Genomic DNA, 12,762 nt, shown 5'->3' on the forward strand with positions numbered 1-12,762 from the left:
GCAATCTAATTAACCAGCTAAGCTCAGTTCAATCACTGTCACTTCTGTATAAAAGTCCTCACTTCTTCTGCTGTACCTGCTCCTTGATGCATTTCTTGTGCCAAGTTCCTGTCTTGACGGACAAGTAGGAGAGTGTTACACCTGAGGTTCTGTCAGAGTTGTAAGTTGCAGATGCCTTGAGACTCACTAGCTGTGTGTTTTCTTTCCAGGTGACACCATTACCAGCATCAATAGGACATCTGTTGATGGTTTCCGCCATCGAGATATTGTGGATCTTATCAAGTCATCTGGGAATTGCCTGAGGTAATTAAACACAAGGAGTGGTGCTGATCCTTAACCTTAAAGCTGTCTACAATTATCTTCCATCAGGCTTAGATCAATAGAAGGCACTTGATTGGAGGAAGGCTAGTGATGTCACAAATGCAATCTCAGGGTGGCCTGTGCTCCATTTGACTCCTATTCACATAATCTGAAGCTTGTCTTGCGTTACTTTTATTGCAAAGGTAGAACTGTAGTGGCTCTATTGCTAGGATGAGGCCACTCTCAGTTTGAAGGAATAGCACCTCATAATCTGTCTGGGTAGCCTCCAGTCTGATAGCATGAACACTGATTTCTCTAACTTCTGGTAATTTCTCCCCTTCCCCCTTCTTTCTTTTTCCATTCCTCATTCTGACTCCCCTCTTATCCCTTTTTCTTCTCCTACATGCCCATCACCTCCCCCTGGTGCCCCCCCTCCTTCCCTTTCTCCTGTGATCCACTCTCCTCTCCTAGCAGATTCCTCTTTCAGCCCTTCACCTTTCTACCTATCACTTCTCAGCTTCTCTTCTGGCTTCTTCCCCTTTTCCAGTTCTGATGAAGGGTCTCAGCCAGAAATGTCGACTGTTTACTCCTCTCCTTAGATGCTGTCTGACATGCTGAGTTCCTCCAGCATTTTACTGTCATGGTTACACTTTGCTCTCATCGAGTTTAACACCTGCCTTCCATAAGGCCAAATTTTGGAAAGGAGGCCCCAAGACTGTTAAATGCACAAGTGAGTGAGGTCTAACTTGTAACCTCAGTGATCTCTTCTGCTTTTTAAATTTTTTTTGATATACTTCCTCATACTGTGTGTTTCCATGGAAACCCTCAAGATATAATCTTCATATAATTGTTTCAAAAAATGAGTCAATCTCCTCCTGGATGACAATTGCAATATTAAGACACCGATGCCTCACTTGGCAAATTTTTCATTTTGCCCATACTACGTTCAGCAGCATTTGGCCCCTTGTCTAAGAAAGGATGTGCTGACATTGGAGAGGGTCCTGAGGAGGCTCAGGACAACGATCGTGGGAATGAAAGTTTTAATGTACGAGGAGCATTTGATGGCTTGGGGCCTGTACTCGCTGGAGTTTAGAAGAATGATGTGGAATCTCATTGAAACCTATTGAATATTGAAAGGCCTGGATAGAGTGGACGTGGAGAGGATGTCCCCTATAGTGGTGGAGTTTCAGAGCAGAAGGACAGCCTCAGGGTGCAAGAGGTGGGATGTCCCTTTAGAACAGAGATGAGGAGGAATTTCTTTAGCCAGAGGGTAGGAAATCTGTGTAATTCTTTGCTACAGATGGCTATGGAAGCCATGTCAGTGTATATATTTAAAGCAGAAGTTTATAGGTTGATTATTGGAGGCTTCAAAGGGAGAAGGCAGAAGAATGGGGTTGAAAAGGAACTTAAATCAGCCGTGATTGAATGGTGGAGCAGATTTGATGGGCCCAATGGCTCAATTCTGCTCCTATGTCTTATGGTCTAATCACTTACCCGGCCATCAGAGGGAGGATTGGGTTGGGACAGTGCTTCTCTAAGAATGGGAGGCACAGAGTGAATGAGATATCCACCTCATTCTCTGTATGCCAATAGTTGATTGTAGAGGAGCAGCGGAATAGAACTGGGAGTGGCCTATTAGAGGAATACCATGGGTTCATGGTAGCAATAAGACAGTGTCACAAAAGAAATAGCCAAAAGAAGAAATGGGTGTGCAAAGGTATTACCTGGAATATGTGCCCTTCAGTGTTTGACTGGTACCTTTCCACTGCCAGGCTTGAAACTGTGTACGGAACTTCCATCAGACGAGCAGAGTTGGAAACCAGACTGCAATACCTGAAGGTAAATCGATTTCTGCCTGGTTCTATCCATGGGCCATGGAATGCTGTTCATGTGAAGGCTGGATTAGGAGACACAACACATAATATCATCACATTTCCAGCAGGATTTGAGATGAGGGCAAATTCTGGAGACTAAGGGATCCCGAATGAAGTATTTATTTGGCATTAGCAGGGTTAGAGGAAGACCTGAATTAGTACCTGTGAGATTGAGGGTGGTAAAATTGTATGGTGAGAGGACATAGAGTTTGTTTTGATTTCTCATCAAATCTCAAGAAGTTCTTTCCCTCTTGATCTTGAAAGTGCTTAGATCTTCCAAGGTCAGTGATTGTTGGATCTCACCTCTTCAGTGCCATTCTATGCACAATGTAGAGATGACTGAGAAACGGGCCCACCTTCTAATAGGTCCTCCAACATTCCACCAGAACCTGGTTCTGTGACCCAGCCACACTGACTTGGTTCAGTGTGTTTCACACTTGCCCATGGAACAGCATCACAATGCAGGTACAATGATGCACAAGGACACTTTGGTGTCAGGAACCTTGTGTGCCAGTGTGATGCCCTTAAGTCCGTCCCTTGAGCTAGTCTGAGACTGGGTAGTGACAAAGCCTAATGGCAGAAAAGCTGAGATCATTTCAACATCCCACTTCTCCATGTCTCACCTCTCTGAACACCAGAGGTAATAAGTAGACCAAGTAGACTCCATGATAAATCATGATTGGGCGTAGTTTGTAGAGGGGCCTCTTCCCATTCTTTGATTCCTTGAAGATGCCTTTTGCCAGAGCTGTCGTGTCCATTTGAAGAACCTCAGCATCCCTCCCCCATTGTCTCCACCCCACTGTTCCCCGTCCTCCATCCTCATTCACCTCGTGGCTCTCTATGGTGACTTGCTCACCGATTGCTGTTGATAGTTGGTTTATTATTGTCACAGGCGCTGAGATGCAGTGGAAGGCTTGTGTTTGCGTTCCATTCGGGCTTATAACGAGGAAAACAGTGTTGCACTTCCAGAGAAGATGTAGTGAGAGGCGACAGATACAATGCAAGGAGGCGCAGTGGGGTAGATTGGGAGATGAATTAGTGTTGCATTTGTAGCAAGCTTATTTTTTTTTGCCCTCATGTGAGATGTTTTATTGTTCTTTGCCAGCAAACACTGCAGGAGAAGTGGGAGGAGTACAGATCTCTAATGGCCCAGGAACAAAGACTGGTGCATGGTAGGTGAACACCGCATTTCCTCCTTGGTGAGGCCAGGCACTGGGAGCTGATTCTATTGGTAACTGTAGCTCAAGTCGGATAGTGTGAGGATTTTCTGATCAACTTTGCTTTAATCCCAATTTTAACCAAGAGGCAGCAAGCACAACCCTGGTTGTAAAATAAAGGGTGTGAAGTGGGGTCATTTTGGCACTCAGCCTGATAGGATTGAGTTTTTGCCTGGGATGTCTAGTTTATAGTTCCTCACATTTATCCATTAGGTTTGTCGGTCAGGATGGATGTAATGTGCATTTGCCTTTAGACAAATGCATACACCCATGGTGAGATTGTGGACACGCTGTCTGTGGCTTGTGGTGGGTTGGTGCAGTGATGTGGCCAGAAACATTTCCCAGAAATTCGTCCCACAGCCCATAGTAACGAGAAGGGGGAGAGAGCGTGTGCGGTTGGAGATTTGGTGGGGGCAAGGGGAGGTCGCCTACAGAAGAGCGCAGCCGCATCACAACAAAGCGCGAACAGCTGCTCGAACCGTCCGCAAAGCATTGCCGCGCTTAACGCGCATTGACTGCCTTTGCCACCAGCGCCTGCAGTGTTGGCAAATTGTCCAATACAGGTGGCTGTCTGCAGTAAGATAGAAGTGTTTAAGTGGCGGGGACAGTCCTCTTGGAAGACCACTGTTCCTCCTCTCCAAACCCAACCCCGGCAATCGCTCTCTTTCATTTGGTACCAGAGATTAGCATCCCTTCCCATGCCTCCTGTTGACTGCTTCCACTCTATTTTTCATGCAAAGCAGACCCAAGTAATATCCGGCAGACGGATTGAATTCTTTGCAGGCAAGGTTCCAGCTCCCGAGCCTCTGGCTCTGCCGGGTCCAGACCCTACGGTCACTATGCCCATCGGATCCTTGCCGGACGAGCTCAGTGGCTGACGCACTGGCGAGTCAGTGGGGCAGTGGAGGTTTGCAAGGCGGAAGGTGACGTTTCCTCCTGAAGTGTTTGGGGTAGGTGCCAAGGGCACTACATTGGGTCTTGGTGCTCTCTGCCGAATGAGGATCTACATGTGGTGAGGACCTATTGCGGTTCCTACCCGTCCCCTGTTGTGGTTAAACGTGACAGAGAAGGACTAGTCTGTTTATGTCCTGGTAGTTAACACTGACAAGTTACATGTTTATTTGATTATTTCAGGCCTTTTGTGACCTTTTATAATCTTCCCCTCTGCTCTTAAGATGCTAAATTTTGCTTCTTCATTCCGGTGGCAGAATCTGTCAGGCTGCCACCCAAAGCGCTGGATTTAGTGGCGTGAGTGGAAGGCACTCGGGTAAAAGGATGCCAGTGTTTTGGAGCCTGATTGGAAGCTTAAGTGTGGCAAGCCTTCTAGTCTGTCGACCTTACCACCTGGTGTTTGTGCCCTCTTTCCAGGGGTCGTGTCAAAAGATCCAAGTGTTTATGACGTTTTCGAATCGGTCAGAGCCAGCCTTTATGGTCAAGGCCTCTACTCCAGCCCAGGGGCCCAAAGACAGAGCCACTCCAGTGGCAGTACCCACAGCAGCACCAGTACCATGGAGTGCAATGACGAGCCCATTTATCAGACTTGTGTCTTTGACCCCTTAGAGATGAGCAGCGAAGACAGCCACAGCACTCACAGCAACGAGGTGGTCCTTGCCAAGAAACCACTGACACGGAGTGTGAGCGCCAGGGTTGGTCACAATGGCTCCTCCACCTCCTGGGAGAAATGCAACAACCAAGCTGCCTTTGGGACATTTCCAAGGAAGCCCAGGAGGAAGAGCCTGCGGAAGAGACTGCTCAAGTATATCCCAGGACTCAACCGGTCCGTGGAGGAGGAGGAAAGCCATTTGTAGGTGAAGTGCCTGAGCATTTATTTATTAAATCTTCTACTCTCAACGCTAATTGTTGCCACCAGAAGTCTTACAGACTGGGTGCAAGAACTGGAGCTGCACAGGATCAGTAAGTTCAACCGTGAGCTGGACGGTATCTGTGCCAAAGGATGTGACTGAGGGGAGGGTAAGAGACACGTTTAATGGCTTTTGAACTTTGGGATAAGTCAGATAGACTGCAGTGGTCGTTTGTGCTTTCTCCACACTTTTCCTTTGGAAGCACAAGCTTTCATTCTAACATTTTGCAGTCCCTTCTACCTTCTGAGGCAGTGGAAGTAGTCAAGAGCCATGGGGTTCTGTGGAAAGAAGAGGGGTTGGGATCAATGTTTGAGGGGTTGATGGGTGTCCATGCTCTGTGATTGCTCTCCCTCCTCTTGGGTAAGGCGGTAGCATCGTCGCTCAAGTGCGGGAAATGAGTGGCCTCGCGGCATCCCAAAGAGCAGGACGGCGAAACGGAGCCACGTTTTGGCCCCAATCCCAACACTGCCACCATTGCCACTGCCTTTGTCACACAGAGATCGGGCGCCCGAGCTCTCACTGAACACAAACTACCCAGTGAGTAGCCTGGGAGTCAGCCGTGTCCTGACCTGAGCTCCAGCCCACATACAAAGAAGTTCATCTACCGAGCTTGGCTCTTGCCATTTTAAACTGCTTGATATCCACGTTTTTTTTTATTGTGTTGAATTTTGAGGGTGGGTGTGACTCTGACCTTTAAGCTCTTTCCATTACAGCGCCATTGTTTGGTGAGCTGTGAACAGTCTGTCTTGAGGTTTCTGGCTGTTCTGACCTCACTCTCAGTTCTGCTTGTGGTAAAGGAACTTGATATTCAATGGTCACAGCACACCGGTTGCTTTTGTCCTCTCACGACTCCCAGGTCCCCTTTATTAGGAGCAAAATGGGGCCATTTGGCCCATTCTCCCACTGGCCATTGCTAAGTGTATCTCAAGACGACCTCGCAGAGCTGCCAGCACGCTTTCAGTGGCGCAAATCAGAAGTGGGGGAAGTTTGGGAGGGTGCTCAGTCAAAGAAGTAAGGAAGGAATAACTGCTTCCAACACATTTTTTGGTGGGGTACGGCTGCAGGGAAGGAAAGGGTTCCACAAAGTCTCTGTGGGTGTCAAATGGCACCTCTGAGTTATTCAACCAACTGGGGGGTTTGAATGTCCGAATTAGTGGCTTAAAGCCAGGCCCAAGTCCACAGCTCTCAGACTTCTTTTCCCAGTCTGAGTCCAGTCTTTCCACACTGTGGCCTAAGATGCCCAACTAGCTGTGGTGTACCCACTGCCATTCCAATGCGATCAAACTTCAGCTGTGTCACGGTGAAACTGTACACAGCAAATCCTCACAGCGTCACCCTTTTAACTTTAGCACAGCGGCCAGCATAGCGCTTTCCAGCACCAGCTATAAGATTGGCGTTTGATTCCATCTGCTCGTCTGTATGGTGCATGCACTGTACATTCTCAGGTTTCCCCCCCACATTCCAAACACATACGGGTTAGGGTTAGTGAGTTCTGGGCGTGCTATGTTGGCGCTGGAAGAGTGGTGACATTTGCGGTACGCCTAGCACAGTCCTCGCTGATTTGATGCAAAATGAGACATTTCACTGTATGTTTTGGTGGCTAGGTGACAAAGCTAATTTCTCCAGTCTCAGCTGCGTCAAGGGTAAAAATCTACACAGCAAAGTCTCAGGCAACGCTCTTTGATATCACGTTTTGCTAGAATAACACAGCTTTTTCCCAAATTTCATTTATAAATTTTTTCGCTTTTGGAGATGGTAGTGCTGATTTGTTTCTTCCCCCCCCCCCCCCCCACCCCAGTAGTATTCAATGGAGTGAAAGTCAGGGGGTGGGGTGTTATAACAGTTTAACTGGGGAATGACAGCAGAAAGGTATGCCACTAATATTGACAGACCCTCTCTTCCCCATCTCCCACTTCCAACCTAGAATCATAGGCCACCCAAAAGGCCAGTTTTCATGTTTTCTTTAAGTGGTGAGAACTATTCATCTGTGGGAGCTCCACAGTCAAACCTTTGTCTGTGATCTCTGACTTATCAGAAAACTGTGGATTTAAGGCAGAGTTCAAGTTTATTGTTATAGGCATACATGCCCAGGGTATATGTCATTAAAATCAGCTTTTTGCAGCAGCAGAGTACATTATAAGAGAAGGATAAACATAAATTAATATTATACCTGCAAATGTGGAAAATAAACAACATAATAAACATGAAGTTAGTGCAAAATTGGAAGAGGGAAAGAATATAATTCATGTCAGCCTAGACATTCTGAAAGCACTGTCTGGTCTTCTTGTGTCGAGAAATGTTAAACTATCTCCTGTTTCATGCTAGTAGGGAAAAAATCCCATTAAGCTATTTCAGCACAAGGGATTTCTCCTGGCTAATACTTTCCCTGCCTCATTTTATTAAAAAAATAGATTATCTGATCATCTCTGGCTTGTGTGGGAGCTTGCTGTCTGCAAACTGGTGGCTGTGTTTACAGCATTACAACAATGGCAACACTCTTGAATGCTCCACTGTCCCTTCAGGATGTCACGTGATTGTTGAGAGCTGTTTTTTTTGAAAATGCAAGGCCTTTGTTGACTTAGCTTGATAGACTGTCAGGGGTACACCTTGTGTGGAAAGGTTCAGTGAAGGACAAAACCACATGAAATTCCTGGGGTGATTTTCCCATTTGCCTAGCCCCCAGTGTAATGAGGTCAGTCGTAGCACTCCAGGACTCTGCCACCCCTCATGGTTATTGTCATGAAGAAAATGCCTCCAGCCACTTGTATCCCAAAGGTGACCAGAGAAAGAATCCACTAGACTTTGCCTATAATTGAATTCCACCCCTGCCCCCCAGCACAGTTTTAATGCTTAAAATTTGTCACTCAAATTTGTTGTTTTGGCTCACATAATAGAACTGATCTGATGGAATTTCACAAGGGTCTTAGAACTGTTACGTTCGTTTCAATCGGACTGAACAGCAGGTAGAAACATAATAAATTCTTAAATCCTATGGGACTGAATGGTTCAAAGGAATAGCAATTGAAGAGACTGGGTACTGCCTCGTTAAGTAGCCTAATACTACAGGTCCAAACTGCCTCACTGAATACTGATCTCTAAATAGTTTCTTGGTAATTCTACAACCGCAAAGGCTTGCAGACACTGGTTATGTTGAAAAGCTGTATGTTGTTGATACATGTGTGGAGGCTGTCAGGTTTTCAACCAGAATCTTTCACAACTTCAGCACAGTTAAGACAGTAAGTAAGATGGTTTGGGAGGGGGGGGAATGTTAGGTGGGTGCCAACATCAGATGCAACAGTCTAAAAACAGCATGGGCTCGGCTGAAAGGAAGCCAAGCAGCAACACCAAACAATGCTCGGACTGAAGGGCAGTCACATCCTGTTGAGTACAGCTAACCTGAGAAGCGCGTTCTGCTCCATTATGTTTGGTTTCTAAGGGTTGACATACTCTGACCTTTTGAGATGGTCTAATAGAAGGTCACACAAGCAACTAATCCCAACTTTTTTTTTGAAAGAAACTCAAAACTGAACCTGGTGCCCTCTTACTGCAAGTGTTGGCACAAAATTTCAAAGTGTTTCTCTGTTTAGGGACACCCAGAGTAACCTTTTAGACAATGTCAGAAAGACCCAGGAGGTGATCTTTAACTGTGGGACTATGAGCATATCCGGACATTGCAGGGCCAAATCCCACCTTAGAGACTTGAGTACAAATTCTAGATTGCACATCCAGGAGAGTTAGAGCTCTGTGTAGATGAGTGGGTGGCATTCTTTAAAAGGGCTACAGAGTTATCCTGGCTGATATTCACTCTGTGGCCACTATATTAGGTACAGGAGAGGAACCCAGTGTGGTCTTCTGCTGCTGTAGCCCATCCACTTCAAGGTGCGACATGTTGCGCATTCAGAGATGCTCTTCTGCACACCACTGTTGTAACACGTAGTTATTTGAGTTACTGTCACCTTCCTGTCAGCTAGGATCAATCTGGCTATTCTCCTCTGATCTCTCCCATGAACAAGGCATTTTCAGCCACAGATTTGCCACTCATTGGATTTTTTTTTGTTTTTTTGCTTCATTCTCTGTAAACTCTAGAGACTTATGTGTGAAAACCTCAGGAGATCAGCAGTTTCTAAGATACCCCATCTGCCACCAAATGGTCAAAGTCACTTAGATCACATTCCTTCCCCATTCTGATATTTGGCCTAAACAGCAACTGAACCTCTTGACCATGTCTGCACGCTTTTATGCATTGAGCTGCTGCCACATGATTGGCTGAATGGACATTTGCATCAACATGCAGGTGTACTTAATAAAGTGGCCTCTGAGTGTATGTCCCTCCAAGCAGTGTCAGTAAAACTATTTTTTTTGTCACGCTGGTGTTTGTGGGAATTTGCTGTGCATAAATTGCCTTTTGCATTTCTTAATTCCAACTGGTGATGACAGTTCAAAAGCAGTTCAGTGGCTGGAAGTCACCTGGGATAGCGCAAGGTTGTGAAAGGCGCAAAATAAATGCAAGGTCTGTCTGTATTTGTGAAGATGTAATTAGTTAACTGTCTGGCCCTGGCAAGTTGTTGATATGAGCCCAGTCCAATCCCTTTCTGTGCTGGAGGGTCCAGAATGCCTCTGCCTTCTAGGGATGATCAAACCGCATCAAAGGCTCTTTCCCTTTTGCATTGTTCCAGGGCTATTTTGAATAACAAATGTTGTGCCCTCTATTTATTCAGTTTTCCTTCACAATCACAGTTGAAATTTCCATGAGCATCCTTGCTTTGCACATTCTAAGTTAAATTGTGCCTATTTTGAAAGCGGGAGAAAAAGCCTTTTGCAATGGGTTTGGTCCCAGTTCCCTCTCCCACTTGTTTTGCTCAACCTTCCGAGCCTAGATAAGCTAACTTATGAGCATTACCTCTTCTCCTGTGGGGTGGGTCTGAATAAGGATCTCCCCATGGTTTTATCAGACCCTAATAAATAGGAGCAGAATTAGGCGATTTGGCCCATTGAGTCTGCTCTGCCATTTCATCATGGCTGATCCATTTTCCCTGTCAGCCCCAATCTCCTGCCTCCCCTCTGCCCTTTATCCCTTCATGCCCTGACCAATCAAGAATCTTATGATGCCATTTTGTGTTTCTTGGAGATCATTATATGGAACAGAAGCAAGTTATTGACCACAAATGGATCGTGGTGATGCTTTGGTCCCACACAGAAGCCGCCTCCTATTCCATCTTGTGTCAGCATATCCTTCATTCCTTTCTCCTTCTCTCCACAAGTATTCACCTCAACCACTCCCAAGTTCCACATAAAGTTCTCCTGAACTTCTCAGTGAACCATTGGTGACTGTTATAATGCTCACCCTCATAAGCAGAAACAATCTCTCGACTGTGATATTATATATAGGACATGGAATTTAAAACAATGTCATGCTGACCTTTTAACCCTAATCCTTCCCTCCGACATTATCCATATGCCCCTAAGAGTTTCTTAAATGTCCCTAATGTATCTGTCTCCACCACCATCCCTGACAGGGGTTCCGTGCACCTGCCACTGTGGGGGGGAAGAGCCTACTTCCAACATGTCCCCTCCCCCTATACTTTCCTCAGTAATCTGAAAATTATGCCCCCTCATTAGCCATTTCAGACCTGGGGGATAAAATCTTTGACTGTCCAATCAATCTATTCCTCTTATCATCTTGTACATGTCTATCAAACCACTGTTCATCCTTCTTCCCTCCACAGAGAAAAGCCCCAGGTCACTCAACCTATGAAATGTTTGTTGAATTAAAAGCAAGGAGGGAACCTAATTACAAGATTAAAGCTTTCTGCTTGCATTATTAAAGCATGTGTGATATTAGGCTTTGGTTAAAATTGGGTGTCTTTGTGATGAGATAGTACATGGTATGGTTTGTTGAATACCCAGCTAGGGTTGACAATATGTGATCAGTTTTCTCTCGAAGGAGAGTGCTTGTTTTAATTGAACTGCCACCACGCCCTACCAACTGTACCTATTTTAGCAGCCCTTTTCAGATTGTGCAAAGAAGAAAATTAAAGAAGAAGCTGGTCTCAATTCAGTATTATGACAGCAGTTGACCGATTTCTTTTAGATGAGGGTCATGGGGCCAAGGTGGTTAAATAGAGTTGAGATAAAAATCAGCCATGATTTCTAATGAATGGAAGAATGGGTCTGAGAGCCTGAGCAACATCTTGTTTCTGAGGCTCAGTTTCATAGTAAACAAGCAACATCTACACCGTGGAGGGCGGGGTGGAATTTGAACATTGAAATCTCCATTTTAGTAAAATAAAGTGTGTTACTTAAAATTGTAAATCTTGTGTCAAGGGAAGGGAGCTTTCAGTTAAGTCACATTCAAGTGTTCAGTTTAGACATGCTGTAGCAGTGGGGTCTAAAGTCAACATTGGGCCCTGTTTTATGGATAGTAATGGCCAATTTCATTATGGCACACCAATTAGGAGGCATACTAAATTGGTTGAAGTCTTTTTGGCTGCTACTGGAGGTAGCCTGAAAAGAACCCAGGAGCCTCATTTGTTTAATCAGTAATCTGTAGAGAAATCACTCGGGCCAATCAGAGGAAAAAAAATCCTAAATCTCCAGCTCACTGCCTTTTGAGGATGACTCTTCTGGCTTCAAGGCCCAATGAAGGTACCCTCAACTTGCATTTCCCCTCCATCCCTGTCTTCCTATTCCCTCAATTCATAATCCTCATAGCACAGACAAAAGCCCCGGCTGGCAAAATACATCAGGGCACTGTGTGGCTTCCCTGATTTATTCTGATGAGGTATGAGGTGCCCTCCTCCCTGGCATGCAACCGCCACCAAGTAGGATCTTGCCTGATTGGCCATGTTATTGAATTTATACCCCAGTGTCTTCAGTAATGTTTCATGTTGGACTGATGTTTTGTTTTGTCTGTGAATATGATGTAGATTGTTAAACTTTCATTATCAGACTCTTGTGTCTTCAGCCTTTACATCAAAAAAATAATTTAATAGCTAAGGACTTGTACAATAATTGTGTGGCATAATTTCCAAGTTTTACTTAATAACTTCTGTTCCAATCTATTCAAATCATAATGTCACTATAATTTTCATGCAAATAATACTGTAATATTTTGTAAATATCTTTTTCCATTATTTGTTTAATGTTCTTAATATTTATTTTAATGTATTTTACTTAAGGTTTATGGTGTGATAAGTTGTACAAGAAATGTTTTCATTTAAAAGCAGCGACAGAACTTAAATTTGTGAAACTCTCTGTAAAATACAAGATTTGACAATAAAAGTTTTGAAATCTTCCAAGGAATATTTGCTGCTGTTTTCTTTCCATGAGTACTAAGGAATAGTGATTCTTGGAAGTGAAGTCCTCTTCAATCAGGTGACTCAACAGTGGGAGGTTGAAGACATAAAGTGAAACCTTTAGTGTTTTGTTCATTTCATCGACCCTTATCCACTCCATATGGCTGTGAAGAACCACAGCATCTGGTCCTGAACTGGCAGTACTTGACTTGCA

At 44.9% G+C, this 12,762-nt stretch overlaps 1 protein-coding gene across 2 annotated transcripts in view; it reads left to right on the forward strand.

Moving 5' to 3' along the window:
* The window catches only part of tamalin (trafficking regulator and scaffold protein tamalin), a 36,553-nt gene extending 23,998 nt beyond the window's left edge, over positions 1 to 12,555 (forward strand). For both annotated transcript variants that reach the window (XM_073071169.1, XM_073071170.1), the window contains exons 5-8: positions 210 to 303; positions 2,073 to 2,139; positions 3,280 to 3,346; positions 4,760 to 12,555. In XM_073071169.1, coding sequence (XP_072927270.1) covers positions 210 to 303; positions 2,073 to 2,139; positions 3,280 to 3,346; positions 4,760 to 5,199 — 668 coding nt within the window. In that variant the 3' untranslated portion in view covers positions 5,200 to 12,555. The remainder of the gene's footprint in view (positions 1 to 209; positions 304 to 2,072; positions 2,140 to 3,279; positions 3,347 to 4,759) is intronic.
* Positions 12,556 to 12,762: the final 207 nt, after the last annotated feature.

Source organism: Hemitrygon akajei, chromosome 18 (genome assembly GCF_048418815.1).
Source record: "Hemitrygon akajei chromosome 18, sHemAka1.3, whole genome shotgun sequence".
Lineage (NCBI taxonomy): Eukaryota > Metazoa > Chordata > Chondrichthyes > Myliobatiformes > Dasyatidae > Hemitrygon > Hemitrygon akajei.